General features: G+C 53.7%; 3 protein-coding genes across 3 annotated transcripts; 2 read left to right on the top strand and 1 right to left on the bottom strand.

Annotated features, from left to right (window-relative positions):
* Positions 1 to 25: 25 nt before the first annotated feature.
* Positions 26 to 7666, top strand: MONBRDRAFT_33973 (uncharacterized protein; the record flags this gene model as incomplete). The annotated part of the gene is made up of 27 exons (XM_001749165.1): positions 26 to 382; positions 490 to 661; positions 804 to 949; positions 1030 to 1084; positions 1189 to 1259; positions 1669 to 1932; positions 2095 to 2190; positions 2317 to 2398; positions 2480 to 2583; positions 3063 to 3173; positions 3312 to 3534; positions 3630 to 3745; positions 3972 to 4133; positions 4185 to 4280; positions 4432 to 4570; positions 4666 to 4846; positions 4955 to 5371; positions 5829 to 5910; positions 6020 to 6067; positions 6200 to 6285; positions 6401 to 6580; positions 6619 to 6681; positions 6708 to 6783; positions 6882 to 6966; positions 7091 to 7191; positions 7321 to 7421; positions 7543 to 7666. The coding sequence occupies exons 1-27, from the start codon at positions 260 to 262 to the stop codon at positions 7664 to 7666; spliced, it is 3504 nt and encodes a 1167-aa protein (XP_001749217.1). The 5' UTR covers positions 26 to 259.
* A 657-nt stretch (positions 7667 to 8323) lies between these two features.
* Positions 8324 to 10149, top strand: MONBRDRAFT_33972 (uncharacterized protein; the record flags this gene model as incomplete). Its single annotated transcript, XM_001749164.1, has 6 exons — positions 8324 to 8451; positions 8610 to 8890; positions 9067 to 9186; positions 9326 to 9611; positions 9695 to 9774; positions 9883 to 10149. Exons 2-6 carry the CDS (start codon positions 8714 to 8716, stop codon positions 10147 to 10149), a joined length of 930 nt encoding a protein of 309 aa, XP_001749216.1. The 5' UTR covers positions 8324 to 8451; positions 8610 to 8713.
* An 817-nt stretch (positions 10150 to 10966) lies between these two features.
* MONBRDRAFT_38574 (uncharacterized protein) lies at positions 10967 to 17800 on the bottom strand (the record flags this gene model as incomplete). Its single annotated transcript, XM_001749077.1, has 16 exons — positions 10967 to 11136; positions 11275 to 11782; positions 11927 to 12075; positions 12239 to 12709; positions 12857 to 13096; positions 13234 to 13618; positions 13786 to 14048; positions 14148 to 14327; positions 14421 to 14708; positions 14877 to 15035; positions 15169 to 16116; positions 16195 to 16335; positions 16436 to 16600; positions 16715 to 17005; positions 17117 to 17224; positions 17573 to 17800. 16 exons carry the CDS (start codon positions 17798 to 17800, stop codon positions 11032 to 11034), a joined length of 4629 nt encoding a protein of 1542 aa, XP_001749129.1. The 3' UTR covers positions 10967 to 11031.
* Positions 17801 to 19431: the final 1631 nt, after the last annotated feature.

Here is a 19431-nt window from a genome sequence, read left to right as displayed (position 1 = left end):
TTTACTTCTCTGCCTGCTGCCCTGTCGGTCGAGCCGCGCTCGACAAGCTCCTGAAGCGCACCGCCCCAGCGTACACATACAGACGGTTCTATTCCCGGCCGTATCGACGCCAGCGTTTGCAAGCATTTTGCGAGGCGGCCAAGGAGCGGGGAGAGGGGTGATGGAGAGGAGCTAGCGGTCATTTTTGCTCTATTTTTTGTTGGGTGTCTGGCACATTGGACGGAAGAAGCCAGGAGGAGCGAGCGAGCAACCGGCAGACATGTTTCGGGTTGCCACACTCAAGGACATTGTCCAGCTCAAGCCCAAGCGCTTTGGCGAGAATCGCGTGGATGCCCTTACTCATGAGATCAACAAAAAGTATGCCAACAAAGTCATTTACAAGGTCAGTTTACTCGGCCCATCCGGCCTGTTCCGTCTCCGTGTTGGCCGTGTCTGGTGTCCGCGAGTCCACGTGCTGTGGCCTCATGAGACTGCGCTTGCCTGCACCAGCTTGGCCTAGCCATTTGCTTGTTTGATATTGTTGAGATCAAAGAGGCCCACGTCTTCCCAGGCGATGGCTCGGCCCACTTTTATGTTCAGTTTCGCCTCGTGGTCTTTCGCCCCTTTACTGGCGAGGTTCTCAAGGGCGCCATTGAGAGCTCGACGGCTGACCACATCAAAGGCGAGTTCCCAAGTGTTTGCGTGCCTGTTTTCTCTTCTGCGCACGCACTAGCGCTTGTGATGCCTGTTTTGTCTTTGGCTTTTTGCTCAACCTTTCGGGACTCTGGGCCGCAATTTGTTTGTCGCCCATTCCGGATGTGCAGTTTCACTCAAGTTCTTCCGGGACATCTACATCCCCGCCCATGCAATGCGCGAAGGCGTCGTTTTCGATGACGGCCTTCAAGAATGGATTTGGCAATACCAAGATGAAGACGGTGCTTCCCATCAACTCAAACTGGCCAAAGGCTGCGTCAGTGACCCCCCGCCACGCGATGGTGCCTTTTGCTTTTTCGATTCTGCAGACAACCGCTCACCAATGATTTGTTGCAGGAAATTACGTTCAAGGTGATGGAGGAGACCTTTCATGATGTGATTCCAGTCTCAGGTTGGCCTGCCCGCTTCCTAGCGTGTATGTTGGCCAATGCAGCATCCTCTCACTCTGCGGGGGGTTTTTTTTTCCATTTGCCTGTTACCTTTGCTTTTTGCTAGAACACAAGAAACAAACCACCCCAGATGGTCTTATGGTCAAGAAGATTGAAGAACTACCCTATGTCATTATGGTTTGTCGTTCTGATCTGCTTGCTCCCGTGCCCCTCATGGCCTTTGATCGCTCTTTTGCCCGGGAATTGGCTAAAATGTCCTGCGTGCCTCACAGGGTCAAATCACAGAAGATGGGCTGGGCATGTCCGAGTGGTGGGAACTCTAGTTGCTTGCCACCAACCACTGGCATGCGTGCGTCCTGGTTGCCTTGTTCCGGCTCGGTGTAAACCTCTGAGGACAGGATTTCTTATGGGCATGAAGAAGAAAATGCCGGGCCGAGCCCGATCCAAGCAGCGCCAAGCCAATGTTCACAGGCATGAAGCGTTTGTTTATCTCGCCCGTAAAGGGCGCAATTGAAACCAATAAATCACCAGCGCATAGTCCCCTACCGTACCCAGCCTCCCTGTTTGGCATACAAACCAACCACAGGGGCCCGTCGCACATCCGCACAAAAACATTCAGCTAATGATCCAAAGTAAAAAACTTTCTGCTGTGCCTCCTGTTTCTCTCTCTCTCTCTCTCTCCCTCTCTTTGTTACATGTGGTAGTTGTGCTATTCCCTTTGCTGTTTAACTCTCGCTCTCTCTCAATTTCTCTCTCTCTCTCTCTCTCTCTCTCTCTCTCTCTCTTTTGTCTTTACGAATTTTTGATTCAAGGTCAGTTGGTGTCTCTCCTCTGTGCTCCCCGTCTCCCGGTGTGAGAAGCGGGGTGGAACTGGAAGAAGGAGACCAGGGGAATGTTTGGGTCATGGTGCAGGCACATGGTGTCATAAGACTGGCCAAGTTGGGTCTTGCCTTGCTCTTTTGTTGGGGTACATTGGGGATCCGTGTGCAAGTCTCACAGTACGATCGAGTAGACACACACCATCAGTATGGGGGAGGCTGAAACGAGCGCGCGCAAAATCCTGACTGCGCTGGCAAACGAGCATGGTCTGGACGTCAAGGGAGGCAAGGTATCCATCACTTGAGTGCCCTGCTCCTCCCATCCTTGGCTCGGCCTGTCAAGGATCAGTGGTGTCATGAGACAGCAGCGAACCTTCATTGATGTTGCGTACGCGTAATCTGCGTGTTGGGTGCAGGTGTGCCGTACCTCGTCACGCTTCTGCCTGGGTGTCGAGCATGGCGACTACAACGGCACAGAGCTCTTTGGTGTTGGCACAGGTGTGTATTGCTCGTGCTCACTGGCAAAACTGATGGGACTTTGAAGAGCTTCATGGATCGTGGGACCGCTGCTCGCCACAGATCGCTTCATCTGGGTCGCCTTCAAGCCCAACGGCACCAAACAGATCCGTCTGGCCAGCCACAACTTTCCCGCAGATGGCCTTGTTGAGTTTGAGATTGACAAGGTGTGCACGGTCGATTGCGAGCACAGCGCGCACGTTTGGAGAGCGCGTTTGCACACACATGTTCACTGTTTTTTTTTTTTTTTTGTTTTTTTTGTTTTTTTTTGTGTTTGATTTGTTTGTGTTTTGAAGTGTTTTTTTTTTTTTTTGTGTGTGTGTGTGTGTGTGTGTGTGTGTGTGTGTGTGTTTGTGCTGTGCTGTGCTGTGCTGTGCTGTGCTGTGCTGTGCTGTGCTGTGCTGTGCTGTGCTGTGCTGTGCTGTGCTGTGCTGTGCTGTGCTGTGCTGTGCTGTGCTGTGCTGTGTTGTGCTGTGCTGTGCTGTGCTGTGCTGTGCTGTGCTGTGCTGTGCTGTGTTGTTTTTTTTTTTTTTTTGCATCAGCCTGGCCCGCCTGTTTTCACGCGGCTGGGCCATTGACTTTGCTCCCGTCAAACTTCTCATTCGTCGCTTTGCTTGCTTCGTGGTTGGTGGGGACAAAACCATAGTATCCCAGCAAGGACGATCCCAGCATCCAGAGCAGCTGGTCGCGATTTCCGTATGGCACCAATTCGGTCCTGACGGCCCACGGCTACAAGTTGACTCAAGGCTTTGATGCGGTAAGCAGACTCGCTTAGCATGGTGTTTTTTTTCACACTGTACTTCACACACACACACACACACACACACACGCTCTGTCTGTCTGTCACCCTCTCTTGCTTGCACTTTGCCTGTCTCAAACAAATGCTATGGCACAGGTGGTCTACGGCAACATTCCCGGCGGCGGCATGTCCCGCTCCGCCTCGCTCTGCATCAACCTTTTGCTTACCATGGCGGATGTCAATGGCATTCGATTCGGAACGACGCCCGAGCAGCAAATGGCTGTCGTGGATATGGCGCAGGAGATCGAGAATGACTACATTGGCTCGCCCTGTGGAAAACTTGATCAAATCATGATTTTCTTCGCAAAGGAAGGCCAAGGTTCGTTTCTCGCTGGGTTGAAGCACTGGCTCAAACCGCAAGCACAGAACCAGATTTGATTGATGGTGCCATGCGATGTTGATCTTGTGTTATAGGCACGCACTACAAACCTGCCACCCGCAGCATCTCCTATGTGCCCCTGGGTGCCAAGGCGGAGCAGTTTGCTCTTGTGAGCCTTGATACAGGCACGGAACGCCTTGGTCTTGAAAAGGTCGGTTGGTCGTCTCTTGTCCGCCCGGCCGTTGAGAGATCGCGTGATGCGATCCTTGAACTGGCGCACATACGATCGGTTGTTGAGCTCCTAGCTCTGAATTTCTCTCTTGTTTTGTCTGTGTGGCTTCTATTCTCGCTTCGGTATGACTAGATCCTCCTTTGTCTCCTTTGCTGCGCTCACCCGCGCTCTTCCCTCGCCACTTTTTTGTGAGTGCATACAATAGTCCACATATAAGATTCGTCGCCAAGAGTGCGACGAGCTGGCTGCCATGGGCAAGGCAGCGTTTGGCATCGAGACGCTGGCTGATGTCAAGGACGAGGATATGCTCAACGTTGGTTTTTCTGTGCCATTCCTGGCCCAGGGACTTGGCGCCATCTCAGCCAAAGTTTGTCTCGTTTTCTGGCTCTCACCGACGAATGGATGGGTGCTCGTGTAGAAAATGCGGGCCCGGTTTGGCACTGAGTTTCCCAACCACATCAAGCGTCTCGAGTATATTTATGCCGCGCAGCAGCGCTTCTATGAAATGATGGATGTGCGTCTTGCGCGCTTGACCTCTTATCTCTGGGCCCGTTGTGCAGTGAGCCGACTTGTTGTTAAAGTGCAAGAGTATGGCATCGCCGCATCCCCTGCACTCATCTATTCAACGGTTGGTTGGCATGTTCTGTGGTGGTGTGCAACGGCAGGCTTGGCGTGCGGGCGACATTTCAAAGGTGGGTGCCATCTTCCGTGAGGATGGCTATGGTCTGCGCGACGTCTACGAAATCTCAGGCCCAGAGCTGGAGACCATGTGTGACATTGCCCGGACCGTTGAGGGCGTCCTTGGTACGTGCCCTGCATGTTTATCAGCCGCACATGCGGACACGCAAACATGTCATTTTACTCATCCCTTGCTCTGGTGCTGCGTGCTTAATTCTTAGGTGAGCGCATGTTGGGCGGCGGCGATAAGGGCGCCTCTGGTGCGCTGGTTTTATCCTCTGCCGTCGAAGAGCTGCGCGAAGCCGTGGATCGCGAGTACCCCAAGCGCCAGCCCGAGTACGCCAACAAGTACAAGACCCATGCCTGCCGTGTGGTGGATGGTGTTCAAATGCAACCAGGATTGTAAGAACCAAGGGCCATCGACCAAACCTTGGCATGATGACCATGTTGACCAGTACCGTCCCTGTTTTGTGTGCTCCACGTCCGTCTACCTGATCAACACCGGTCCAGCAGCCCCATTAGAATCGAGAGTTGTGTCAGCTCGGGGAATCTGTTCTTCATCACAAAACACACACACACACACACACACTCTCTCTCTCTCAAAATCTCTCTCAAAATCTCTCTCAAAATCTCTCTCAAAATCTCTCTCTTTCAAGCTCTATCTCTCTCTCTCTCTCTCTCTCTCTCTCTCTCTCTCTCTCTCTCTCTCTCACTCAAGCTCTTTCTCTTTCTCTCTCTCTCTCAAACTCTCAAACTCTCTCTCTCAAACTCTCAAACTCTATCTCTCTCTCCCAAACTCTCACTCAAGCTCTCTCTCTCAAGCTCTCTCTCTCAAGCTCTCAAGCTCTCTCTCTCTCTCATATTTTTTTTCATCTCTCTCTCTCTCTCTCTCTCTCTCTCTCTCTCCTCAAAAGCAAGATGGGCTTGGTGTCGAGCCTGCCGGCTGTGCTCAACCTCAATGGCCCAGTGGCCGTGGGGTTGGCCCTGACGGGTATCTTGCAGGCCATACACTACTTGCCTCTGACCACGGTACCTCCGCGTTTGCTCGTTTAAACCATGCTTATACTTTGCATGATATACGTCGTTGATTCCAGTGCCTGTCTGCCGCTCAGCCAGCTTGCGTGTGTCCTCGTGGCGCCTCTGTTCCTGCTCATGTCGACCTAGCCTTTGGCGCGTGGACTCGCCGCTTTGCCAATGTGGGGCGCCTCAACTTGGCTCATCTTTTTAATCGTCAAGTCCCTGCTTTTGACGCCTCTTTTCGTACGCGCGTGTGAAATGCGTTGGCTGCACCCGCTCCGAGCCGCGTCAGAGCCATGCCATGGCCATCTTATCAGCCCGCATGCACGGCTATGGCTAGATCTTGCCCTCCATCCTCGTGGCTCAGCTGGTCAACCGGCAAGAGCTGCGCGCAGAGTATCTTTTGCAAAACCCGCTTGCCAAGCAGATTCGTATCCCAACTGCCGACGGTACGAGCGTCGATCCTTGATTCTTTGCGACTGCGGCAAGCCTCCACAGTGCCGTTGGACACCTTTTAAAGCTGATTTTCCTGCTCATTGTCGCGCGGCTGTATCTCAGGCTTGCTACTGGACGGCATTCACCTGCCGGCTCCAGGGCGGACCACGGGTCCGGATCGCTACCTTGTGTGGTTCAATGCAAATGGCGTCATCTACGAGCAGGTCTGGCTCGATTGTGTGTCCTGCCGCTGGCATCTCGCTGGCCAGCTTCTGACCCACGAGGCGTGTTTGCAACGCGTAGATTGGCAAGCAGCTTGAGCACTACAGTCGAGCGCTCAACGTGCATGTTATTGCTTTCAACTACCGCGGTGTTGGGGATTCACAAGGGTACGCTCACCCCTCAGCCAGTGCACTCCGAGACCCCGAGACACACGGACCTAAACCTTGAGAATGCCCTTGTATTTCTGAATTATTCGTGACGGTGTGCGGTGCTCGAAAACAGCTGGCCCTTTGTGGCGGCTGACCTCTGTAAGGATGGCGAGGCCGCAGTCAAGTATGCCATGGACCTTGGTGCTACCGAATCCAACCTGATTCTGTATGGACACAGCCTGGGTGGTGGCGTTGTGGGCGAGCTGTCGACCATTTTCCCCAGCGCCCTTCGCGTCTATGATCGAACCTTCTCGTGCGTGGAGCCTTTGCTTCGATTGGTTCCCGATTTAGCGGCCCCGTGACAGTACTGGCATTGCCCTCTACCATGCGTGGCCATGCTCCTAACAAGGCACGGTGTGGGTGGATCACTCGCCTGGCAGGACTTTGCCCACGGTTGCAGCCCATTTCATGTCCATGCTGGGTCCTTTTATGGGATGCGCCCTTGGTGTTGTGGCCGTACGTGCCGTGTTTGTTGTTGTTTAGTCATTTCCAGCCCGCCGCCAGCGTGAACCGTGGTCTTGTAAAGCCTGACAGAGTCGCGTCGCACGTCATAGGCCCTGGGTTACCACATGACGACGGGTGCGCTCTTTCCAGAGTATCAACACATGCGTTGGGCTGTGTTGGCAGGCCTGGTTGGCGGTAAGCTGCACGTTGACTGATCGACAAGTCATCGAGAGCTGCTTTTGGTTCATCGAACCGGCCCTCGTTGTTATTTTTGCTTCTGGCCTCCATTCGACTCATCCTCCCGGATGGGTGTGCACAGGCTATGTGCTGGGCAAGACGGCGCTCATGGGCCCACTGGCAGCCAATATGCTCAAATTTGCCTACTGGGACCTGGGCGCCAACACACGCTGGGACCCTGACGTCAGTTTTCCCGGATGCGTGTATTCTTCTTGTCCTTTGCTTACTCGCCCTGCGGCAGCTGGGTGTTGGGGATGCGAACCGCCCACATGTTCACAGTGGCATGTCCGGCTTTGATCCTTCTTCTGTTAGCGCTCGTTCTGCATCTTCCACCGTCACGACGAGGTGATCAACTTTCGAGCCAGCTCCATCTACCCGGGCCTCGAGGCCCAGTTTGGACCGAACCTGCGCAGGTACGAGTATGGCCCGTTCACGCCCAAGCCAAGACCACCCGGTGGCGCTGCACCATATCTCTGCTGCGGTTAATTCTGCTGTAAGCTGACGTGCTACATACGGGGGGGCGGATGTGCGTAGCGTGGAACTTTTTACCCGGGGCAACAACATCATGTCGCACATGTATTCGCTACCCGATGCCGAGCATGAGTTTGCACAAGTCACGGCCACCATCACCTCCATGTTGCGCGCGCTGCAGCAGTAGCATCGTGACTGCAGTTACAAACAGTAATCAAGGCCCAGCTTGGTCCTCATACCATGTGCACCATGTACCATACGCACAGCTTCAACTCTCATACTGATCTTTTGGACATTTGGGGCAATGCCAATTTGTTTCAAGTGTGACAATTACAAGCCAGCTACCTTATAAAATCGGTTTTGGGTGTGGTTGGACGTGCTTGACAACCACATCCCGAGCCCCATTCTGTCCAAAAGAGCAAGGGCAGCCGCATCTTTTGCTCGTGCGATGCAAGCCAACATGATTCTGATGTTATATCAGTAAGAGGGAGCTTCAAAGGATGTCGGTGTGGTACACGAGGCCGAGCCGGCTGTCCACAGCTTCAGTTGCAGAAAACACCCACCCAGGGATGCTGAATAGAAAAAGTGGCAGCGCATGGGCTGAAGCAATCGTTGATGCGCTGGCCTCCTTCACCCGCTTTTCAATTTCCAAATCAACAATCAACCCCTCTACTTACGTCCCGTCCTTCCTCCCAGGCCAGTCCCTGAGACACACAAGACGGAGCGAGCGAGCGAGAGAGAGAGAGAGAGAGAGAGAGAGAGAGAGAGAGAGAGAGAGAGAGAGAGAGAGAGAGACACACACACACACACACACAGCACACATAACATTTTTCTTCTTGAAACACACACACACACACACACACACACACACATACGCGCGTGTTGTTGTGTCAGCAAGGAAAAGCCAAAAGGGCAGCGGCAGCGGTGTTCAGCTCGCGCTGGTGGATTTGCGCACTTTGCTGTGCTACTGTGGTAAGGAGATAACATGGAGCTGCCGCCCGGCTGCCGTTAGCGTTGCTTGGGCTCGTCGTCGGGGATGGATGTCAAGGAGAGGGAGACAGAGGCCAGGGGTAGGGCTCTCGTCGTGTGGGCCACTACTCACCCGGCAAACGCTCTTGCTCGCGCTCCAGGTTTTGGGCGCTTCACACTTGGCTCTGCCCTATTTGTTGCTGGCGCTTCGAGGCGAGCAACAACTCTTGACGTTCATCTTTGTACCCTCGCCCATCCAGCCGCCATGGACGCCTCTCCCGATGTGCCTTTGCAGCCCAGCGGCGGTCTTCCCGGTCAAGAATATTACGGGGATCTGGCCAACTATGAGGTCGAGCGCAAGGTTGGCCGTGGCCAGTTTAGCGTTGTCTACCGTGCCCGGTGCACCGTTGACAATCGCTACGTTGCCCTCAAGAAGGTCCAGGTATGCAACTCGTAGCCACAGAGAGCCTGGCCAAAGTTTGCCTCCCTCACAACCAAAAAGCGTGGGGCCTATCTGCCATGAAGAGGTCCATGCTCTGTACACAGAAGCCACAAATTGCCACCACATGTTTTCAGCGCTCGACGGGCTGACTGCTGCTCGCCCTGCCAAACTGTTAGATCTTTGACATGATGGATGCCAAAGCACGCTCGGATTGCGTCAAAGAGATTGATCTGCTCAAGTCTCTCAACCATCACAACATTATCCAGTACCTCGCCTCCTTCATCGCTAACAATGAGGTCAGTTAGTTGTTGTCCCGATCTAACCTTGATCAGCCTGGCTTGTTGCCCACGCCTGCTCCTCCCCTTTTTCAGATTCTTCTTCCTCACCCTGCCATTGACCTTGCCTCGTGGATGGGTGTGTGTGAATGGCGTACAGCTCAACATTGTGCTCGAGCTGGCCGACGCTGGAGATTTGAGTCGCATGATCAAGCACTTTCGCAAGCAACGTCGCCTCATTCCTGAAGCTTCCATCTGGAAATACTTTCAGCAGCTCTGTTCCGCTCTCGAGCACATGCACACCTGCCGCGTGATGCATCGAGACATCAAGCCTGCCAACGTCTTCATCACGGCGGAAGGTGTGGTCAAGCTCGGTGATCTCGGCTTGAGCCGTTACTTTAGCACCAAGACCAACGTGGCCCATTCGCTCGTGGGCACACCCTACTGTACGTCGTGTTCTTGCATTGACTCCCGGCGCGAGAGCCACCTGCTGGACCTCCTGTTTTCTCATTTGCTGCCGCTGTGACAGATATGTCGCCGGAGCGCATTCGGGAACAGCCCTATCACTTTGCCTCGGACATCTGGTCCCTCGGTTGTCTTCTCTACGAGGTCAGTCTGCCTGTCTCTCCTGCCGCTTTTGCTGCCACCCCAGAGCAGACACATTTTGTTTTTCGCCTGCATTCGTGCGCACCTCAGCTGCGTGGTTCATGAACATAGATGGCTGCTTTGCAATCGCCATTCTACGGCGATCAGCTCAGCCTCTACACTTTGTGCAAGAAGATTGACAAGTGCGCATATCCGCCCCTACCCGCCGATCTCTACTCGGAGCAATTGCGCGCCCTTGTGGCCATGTGTATCCGAGCCCAGCCCGAGGAGCGGCCGGACATTGGCTACATCCATCGCGTTGCACAAGAAATGAACACGCGTTTCAATGGCCCTTCACGCCCAGTCAGCGCAGCGCTCACCAAGTCAGCCGTGGTCTAAACCGCGCCCACTTCTGCAAGAGCCACAAACCCATTGAACTTTGCTAGCGTGACCACAACGATCTGCCCTGAGTTGCTGTTTTTGTTTTTTTTTTTCAAAATTTCTTGTTCTTGCTTCTTAATTTTCGACCGCTTCCGTCACTTTTTATCGTGATAATGACGCCAGCCCATCGACCATCGTTCTACCTCTGCACTCATGTGTTGCGACTTGTGGACTACCTGTGTGCATGTGCCGCCGTTTGATTGTTTTTCTTCTTGTGACCCGTGCGCCGTTGTCGCTATTAGCCCTGAGCCACATATTACCATCCCACGACTTTCCTTCGTGAATGTTACTACGTTTAGCAAGGATTCTCAGACATGATTCCGGCGCGCCAATCCTCTTCATTCTCCAACCTCCATTAAGCGACTCACCCTTCATCAGCATGACACTGTGTTCCATTTTTTTTTTTTTCTATCAAATCGATTTGGCCTTTTCTCCTCATCTTTTCCCTCATAATTCATTCTTCTCATACTTATTCCTTATGTGTGCGGTCGACATGAGACAGTCCGAGCATGGTTCTTGGTTGTTTCCGTGGGTTTTTGAGGAAGCTGTTAACCAAGTCTTGCTCGTGTTGTGCCAATCATCTCTCATTCGGGTTTGATTTGTCTAGTCTCGAAGATCAGCAACTGATAACTGATTGCATCCAACGATGATTTCTTCAAGAAATCATCAAAATCTTCTGTGCCGTATTTTGTGATCGGGATGTGGTGATTTGCTTGTTTGTGCAAAGGGCGGACAGGCGCCAAATCAGCAACATTCACACAAATGCTTCAAAAATCAGTGGCATCGTTTGTTAAATTTGGCTTGTCACCGGCAAGTGCCGATCGCTGTATGGCTAATCAACTAGGAAGAAATGGCCTTCAGCAGATGCTCCTGAAGTTCCGCCTTTCGATCCTTTGAGTCAAACGCAATTTGTCGTGCTTGCAATGCCTCCTTGAGTTCGGCAACCTTGGGAGGAGAAAGAGCGTCAAAATACAGGAGTTGAGTCAGATTTTGCCAGAGATTTTGCGCAGAGAACGAAACAAGCAATTATGCAGACAAACAAACAAACAAACGAGTGATCACAAAGAGAGGCCCATGCCGCACCTTCATCTTCTTGACATCCTCTTCTGTCAGTGTCTCGTTGTCGGAAGCAGAAGCTGACGACTCGGAAGCTACCGGCGCAGGCTCCTCGGCAGGCTGAGCCTCTTCATCTGGCTCCGCTGCCGTTTCCATGGGGGCAGCCTTGGCGTCACTGACACCATTGGCTTGTTCTTCAGCACCATCAGCGTCCTGGTCCATAGCCTCACTCTCCTTCACCTCGGCGTCGTCATTGTCCCCAGTCACTTCAGCCTCATCCTGATTGCCAGGATGTACTTGCTCCTGCGCGCCCTGGTTGACTTCCCGCAAACGCTCCACGGCCATGCTGTAGACGCTCTGCGCCATGTGCTCCATGTTGGTCACTTCTACCACGGCCTCTTCCTCTGAAGCCTGATCCACCGGCCGGAGTGTTTCCGTGTACGACTCATTGGGATAGAGCTGCATGGTGGTGGGGCGCTCTTTCAGGAGGTTAAAGACGTGCTCCAGCTCCGGCACTTTGTCAAACAATGCCACGCTGTCCATAGATACACACAGTCCCAATCAAGTGTGAGGAAATCATGGGAACCAGTCAAGGGTACATGGGTACATGGGTACATGGGTACATGGGTGTGTGTGTGTGTGTGAGTGTGTGTCAAGCCAGTTTATCATGGGTACATACCGAGCGAAAATGTACAGGCCGAGGCGCGCACGCGACAGAGCGACGATGAGGCGACGAACATCGCGCAAGAAACCCGCATGCCGGGTGCGGACGAGCGAAAGCAGCACGTAGTCATTTTGTGAGCCCTGGTACTTGTCGACCGTTTCGATCTGCAGCATGAAACACCCCACAACGCAGGAAGAACGACCTTGTCAGCGACACCAATTGTAACCAATCAGATTCTAGCTTGGATCAGATCCACGGTACACGCTAGACGCAGGACAAGCTGGGCCAAGCAGGAGGCGATGTGATGGCCAAGAGGAAAGTACATACCACGGCTGGACTTCCAAAGAGGGGGTGAGACAAGCATCGTGCACGCACAACATCGCGAATCAGCTCCTTCTGACCGTTGTACGTGGTCAGAATCGTGATACGCTCGGCCGGGTAGCCCAAAAGGCGCATGTACATGTACGTGGCCACCACGTATTCGGCCTCGCCCAGGTTCTGGATAAAGTGGGGTGAGGGGACCATCTCACCCTTGCCTTGATAGTCGCCAACGTCGATGAGCTGGTACTCGTAGCGGAAGCCAGGGTTGGCCACCGCAAACTCGGGGCGCGCACCAATGTGGGGCAGATCGTTGAGATTGGTGTAGTTCCAACGGTAAAGATCGGCCATGGATGGGCGCATACGGCCCTGGGCATCGAGTTGTACGTGGGGCACACCCAAGCGCACAAAGCGTGTAAACATGGACTGCTCGAGATTGCAAAACTTCTTGAAGGCCGGGTTGCGAATGACGGGAGGAAGCTAATAGCACACGCAGACGCACACGCAAGTCAAGAATGAGTTATCGGGGCAGCCAAGGCACGCAGACAGACATGCTTTTTTGGACTTGTTCGCATAAAACAAGCCTAGAGCAGGAAGCGACCCGATGATGATCAGATGAGACCTCACCTGGTTGTGATCACCAATGAGCGTGACACGCTTTAGTAGATTGCGTCCATCCTGCGGGTTTTGCAAAACCAGCGGGATGAACGTCTCCACTTCAAGGATTTGGGCAGACTCTTCCATCACGATGTTGTCGTAGCGAAAGCCGTAGCTGGCCAGATCCTCGCGCATTAGCGCGGCGTAGGTACACGTCATGGCGATGATGCGGGCCTCCTTGACCATGAGGTAGCGCGTGCGATCCTTGTTCTATGGTGGTGGCAAGACCCCAAGGTGTTGGATGAGAGGCACCGCTTTCCGCCAAATGCGTCTCTACGATAGAGTTCTTAAACTTGTTTGACCAAACGGGAAGCCCGGGCAACAAAGAGGGGGGAAGCGCCACCGACCTTGTGCAAAAGCTCAAAGGCGCGATATTCACTCAGGGTGTTGAAGATGTCATCAATGTAGTGTTGGCACCCGCGCGCCATCTCCACATCTTGCGCGTACGATTGACCTGCGAACAGAGGCTGCTGCGCATTGGCGAAAAAGGCGTGGAAGGGGAAGGTCGCAGCCAAACGTTGCAAGTCCTCAGCCGTGGCCTGGGAATCATCGGCCGGCAGAGCTGCCCAATACTTTTTCCACCGCGGCTCTACGTGATAGATGTAAAAGTGGCCAGCCGTTTCGCATGTGTACTCGAGCTGCGCTGAAATGTCTTCCAGAGTCTCGGACAGACGCTTGACCTCCGACAGTAGCTCCATGCGGTGTCCCAAAATAAAGTTGACACGACCATACCTAGGTCATCAATCAAAGCAGGGCCAGAAAAAATCAGAAGGACGGAGGAAGGAGGAGGGGCAAAGCAACAAACAAGCAAGAACGATCATGGCCATTCAGCGTGTGGCTGTAACATGGTTTCTTGTGGCTGCGCAATGTCGCCAAGATCGCCTCGGGCTGAATCATACCGTGTAAAATCCTTGGTCGTGTTCAGCTGCTCCTCGCCGCGACCGAGGCGCAGGAGATGCTTTTCCTGAATGTCCAAAGCCATGATTTTTTCAAAAAGCTGGTTCAGAGCCTGATTCGAATGCGTCACAATTAAAGTGCGCTGCTCGGGGTGGGCGTGATAAAGGTTGTTGATAATCTGCACCGCAACATCCGTTTTACCAGTACCGGGCGGTCCCACCACCACCGTCAGACCATGTTGGATGCCTGACCGGATGGCCTCCGTCTATGGTTGGTGCGAGTGTAAAAGCAGAGCATTGATGCATTAGAGACAATGCAGTTGTGATGCCGCATCGAGTCGTCACATTGTGGCAAAGACCCCAACCTGCGTGGGTGTGAAGCGAATAGCATTGCGGCGCGGCACGTTCTGAGGATAGGGCCCGCGCATTTCTGTCGTGTAAGGCTTGACCAAGGCACGGGCATTGGCGTCCTTGCCCTTGTCCTCAGCAGGCTCTTCAAAGGCAACTTTGTAGGGCGGGGGCGCAGCCTCGGCACCTTCGGGAAACTAACAAAACAAGGACGGAAAGCAGATCATTGGGTTGAGAATAATGTAGTCAAGCCTGGGGGCCTGACCACCAAGTTGTTGTGGGGGGCCTACCTGAACTGCGTGGTTGGGGAAAGACTCGCGGAGATGCTCGGCATCCACAAACGTATCGTAAAAGTCCACATCCTTGGCTTGATCGGGCATTTTGCTGTAATGCGCGGCGCCCGGATCGCCGTATCCCAAGAAGATGTCATGCAGCCAGTCAGGTACCACGGTCTGCGCATTCATGAGACTGCGAATGGTCTCCAGAACGGCTTTGAAATTGTTCTCCTTGGAGTTGCGACGCACAAAGACGTTGAACGTGGAGTACACGTCGTAGCCCTCGCCATGCATGGAGGCTTCCTGCGAGGAGGAGGAGAAGCAAACAAAGCACAACAAACGTCAGCACAACAAGTGATGAGAGTCACTTGCACGGCGCGAGGCCTCTGCGCGCACAGACGCCTCATCCTGGGTCATTACAAGAATCAAAACGGAAAGAGCCAAGAGCCGACACAAAGGCATCGAACATACAATGTCCTGTTGATACTGATTGGGGTCCAGAAGGAGGCGGAAAGTGCGCTCGCGAGACTTGGAGAGGGTGGGTGCTTTGTCGGCATACTCATCAATCAGCTGACCCTGAGCATCCAACATGCCTTCCACCTCGCAACCACGCACAGCCACTACACCATACTGTTGAAAAAAAAAAAAAAAAAAAAAAAAAAAAAAAAAAAAAAAAAAAAAAAAAAAAAAAAAAAAAAAAAAAAAAAAAGGGCATGTCGTCGGGTATTTGGGCGGCATCGGCGTGATTGGGCTTCAGCGTGACCAAGAAGCCAACATCGTGGCGGCGGAGCGCCTCCCATTCTTGGCGGATAGAGTCGCGCACAGAGTCGAGTTTGAGCACGACGTCAGCTCGGACGGTGGCCGGGTGACTTTCGCCCACGCGGGGTTGCGCAACGGCCACGACCCGAAAGTCATCGATGGGATGTGCCATCTTGGACCATCCAGCAAACTTGACTTCATCATAGGCGCCCAGATAGGGTTGCAGGCGAGGCAGATGATCCTCCAGATCCATGCGAATCTCGTAAATCGATTCCATGTTGAAAAGATTCAAGTTTCGCAGCAGATAGTCAAAGAGAGTCAAAAACTGCAAATGCAGCTTGGGAAGGGCCAGACAGGCGTCCACGTAGAGCTCGTCGGGTACAATATCCGTGTCCCAGATGGTCTGTTCCGTAGGAAAGAGTGACATCTCGTTGATCGATTCGAGCTGCGAATAGCGGCGCTGGTAACGGTCAGCCAGCACCTGCAAAAGACGTTCGCGAGGTAGGCCGGCGGTGCTGTTGAGGCGCATAGCAGGGCACTCCTCGTCGTCAGCGCTGCCAGCTGCGGTGGGGTCAGCAATGAGAGCCAGCGAAGCGCACAGCTCGCGGAGGCGTTCATCGGAAAGCTGGTCCATGTACGCAACAAAGGTCTCGCGCGTATCAATGCTGCTGACGTTGCGCAAAGCCAGTTCGCGAAGCTCTTCGTAATGACGGTAGGCCACGGTCTGCAGTTTTTTGACATGCGCATAATGAATGTCTGTCATGGTATCCTCGGAGAGTTGTTCGCCACTCAAATCATCAATCTCAAAGTTGACGTAGAACTTGAGCATCTGCAAGAGCTGCCCAAAGAGGTTACCGACGGTGGCGGTGGCAATCGGCGCCGTCTCGCAGCGTGTCACCACGTTGAGGTGCTGTACCACCGTGTTGAGGTAGCGTCGCGAGGTCAAGAGGGCCTGGAAGAACAGTACAAAGGTGAGGGGCTGGCAGGCTGAAGATTTCGGGCGGCCGAACCAAGCAAGGCACCAACGCACTTCGACGTCCACGAGCAACTCGAGGGTGCGCTCGCAAAACTGCAGCTGGGGTGTTTTGCGGGTGGCATCCAAGGTGTCCACCATGTCAAGAAACTTGGCAATGAGGCGACCAAAAAAGTATTCCTTCTCCTTCAGCGCAGCCTGAGAAAAAGATAAGATGAGAGGGTCGCGATGCACCCCGGAATCCATGTACGCTGGACTTGTTGAACTCAGTTCAGCATGCACGTCACAAAAGATGCACCTGTTCATCTGCCGGGAGCTTGGCGCGTTTCTTGTGAATGGCCTTCCAGCCCTTTTTGAGCCGAGGATGCTGTTCAAAGGCCTGCTCACGTCGGCTGGGCAGGAGATTGCGCCAAGTGCCAAGGCCCACCAGAGGTTGCACTTGCTTGCGGACCAGCTCTTTTTCCTACGCGTGCGATGAATTCAAGTCAATTCCAATGAGGTACGGGATGGATCTACAAACAGATAACGACAATGGAACCTGCTGGCACGCGGGCCAGCACCAATTGCGACGACCGACCAGGCTTTGGAAGCAGCGAATAAGAAAAATGACAGCGGTCGTCTGTTCCCGGATGGTAGCCTTGTCAGTCGCAGCTGTGGCGTCTTCAAGGGCAATGGTCAAAGCCTGATCGACCAGGGCAGCAAAGCGCTCTGGGTGGGTGCGTTCAATGCAGGCCAGAGCATCCTGTCCTTCGAGATACTTTTCGTTGATCATCAAAAGGATTGAAATGACGACCTCGCGAGGTGCAGTGGCATCAAAGTTGGGCCACAGATAGCGCTCCAAGAATCCACTATTCTCCAGAATAGAAATCTGTTGCGGGCATTTGTGGCAAGTCGATAAAGTGAGAAAAAAAAACAATGGCAGGTCCTCAAGACGAGCGCGGACAACTGTGAGCTGGGTGGTGGGAGTCTGCCATCAGACCTTGGCATTGCTGAAGTTGCGCTGGCGCAGCGTGTCGTTGAAGAGTTGCTGGACAACTTCGACATTGTAAGCCTGAACTTTGTCACCAGCCCAGTACTTTTTGGCCAGCTGATTTGGGTTGGAAAAAGAGGCAACGAATGAGGAAGCGCACGAGAGGCCAAGCAAGAGGACGGTAGGAGCATGGGTGATCATCAGATGAAACAAGTATGGCAGTTAAACACAACCGCAAAAACCGCAAGCATGAGCATCGAGAACGGTGTCGATCGCAGCTCACCTGGAACGTTTCGTCCTCCTCCATGTCTGAGCGCCCGGGTGCGGCCTGTTGTCCCTTTTGCTGAAATTGGCCTGGTGCCATGGAAGAGGAGGGATGAGATAAAAGGAGATCGATCAAACCACATCGAAGCCCAGGGCCGCAAAAGGATCTGGCCAATGAGATGCTTGAGAAAGCACACGCACCAGCGTAGTTGCGTCGTCCGCCGTGACCACCTCGGCCTCCGCGTCCATGGCCCCGGCCGCGCTGTGGCTTGTTACGCTTTTGATGGGCGTGATCTTCCTCATGCCGACGCTTTTGCCCCGTAGGTGTTCCCGCTGGGGCCTACGTTTGCCATGGTATAGACCAAGGACGTGAACGAATGCAATGAGCTCGCGCTCACATGCTCGCCGATTTCTGACCGGCGGGTGCATCGGCTTTGGACCCTGCCTCTACTGCCCAACGGCCCAACTACCCAAAAGCAGGTACAAATCATATAACACAAGAGACAAATTCCAACAAGGCTCTGTTCACAAACCGCATCAGAGGCCGCGGCGGCGGCCGGGGTGTTCGCCTCTGTCGCTGCCATCGTCGTCCGTCCGTCCAAGTGCCGTTCAGACACGGGGCGACCAAATGTCAGTGGCACGCTGACAACTGGTAGCAGTTTTTTTTTTTGGCAGGTTCTGATGACTTACAGATGGTAGTCGCAGATTTTACTTTGAAGGGGTAGGATAATATTGGTGGCTCTGGTTTTGGGTCAGGAGCGGACGCTGTCTCTGTGGATCGTCAGTCCACGGCGGCGAGCGTTCGGTACGTACGCACGTACGCACGTACCCCTAAGCTCCCTCACACATTACCATCACCATCATCATCACCACCACCACCACCACCACCACCATCGGCTACCACCGTTCTGCAGCCCGTCCTTCATAGTAACGTCAGAGTCGAATGCAGTAGGACTCGAGGCAAAGTATGACGTTTCAAACCAATCTTTGTACCATTTTTTGACATGAAGTCCGAAACGGTCGCATACGAACCAGATTCGGCAAAAGGAGCAGCGCCTGCAGCGCTTACATGCACGATGCGGTTAAGCCGTGTTGCGTCACAGTGGCTGTCGTGTCGATGCGTCTCGAAGGGCACTTGTGCTTGCCCATGAGTCCTATTCCAAAGAAGGGGCGCTGATATGGGGTACTCTTCGCGCAAAGCACTGACTGTCACCCGAGCCGCCCCCAACTAGATTGGGGCTACAGGGCTCCACACTCTGTCAGCCTCACCAAACTCTTGGCCATCGCATCTACTGTACACTTCTGCGTTTGAGGTACTGTACTTTTGTGAATGTCAGGCTCTGCACGTCACCCTCTGCACCACCACAAGACTGCCACTGTTTGCCTCGACGCGACAAATGGACAGGAGAATGGCGTTGATGACTGTTCACTCGCATTTTTCTGGTTCCGTGTCCTGCTTTCGCCGGCACCCCGTGACAACCTTCAACAAGAGTACCCATCCTTGCGCTGGATCGAAGCGCCATCAAACAGCCGGAAGCTCTACACGGCCCATTCGGCACTGCAGCCATGCGTCGCACTTTCTCGAGTGTCGTCGGCACACTCGCATTTTTGCTTGCTGTGTGCCATGCAATGCCTCAAGGTTACCGCATCTCGACCATGTCGAGCGACTCCTGCTCCGCGTGTTCAGCCGGTGCCAGAGCCGTTCACAAACTCTTGCTCGTCAACGAAACTCAAGCCCGCGCCCTGGATGTCCTTGAAGCCTTTTTGTGCGGTACCTTGCCCAGACACGAGGCCAACTTCTGCGCCAAGGCCGTCAACGCTTATGGCCCTCAGCTCCTTGACTACCTGGCGGAAGAATTTCAACCTCAGGTGTGCAGCAAATCGCTTTCGTCCGACCCCTGCTTGGCATTCGCCCCTTGGCTTTTGGCCATGTCCTTCTGCTCATTACCATGCGTGCTCAGGCTATCTGCAATGACCTTTTGAGCCTGGAGTGCGACCTTCGGTCAGCCCCGGCCTCTCTTGGCAACACGACAAAACCACGCTTGCCAGAACGTGATGAC

The sequence above is a fragment of the Monosiga brevicollis genome, genomic scaffold (genome assembly GCF_000002865.3).
Source record: "Monosiga brevicollis MX1 MONBRscaffold_28 genomic scaffold, whole genome shotgun sequence".
Taxonomy (NCBI): Eukaryota; class Choanoflagellata; order Craspedida; family Salpingoecidae; genus Monosiga; species Monosiga brevicollis.
Note: the sequence above shows the minus strand (reverse complement) of the source record. Positions and strands in the feature narration are given on the sequence as shown.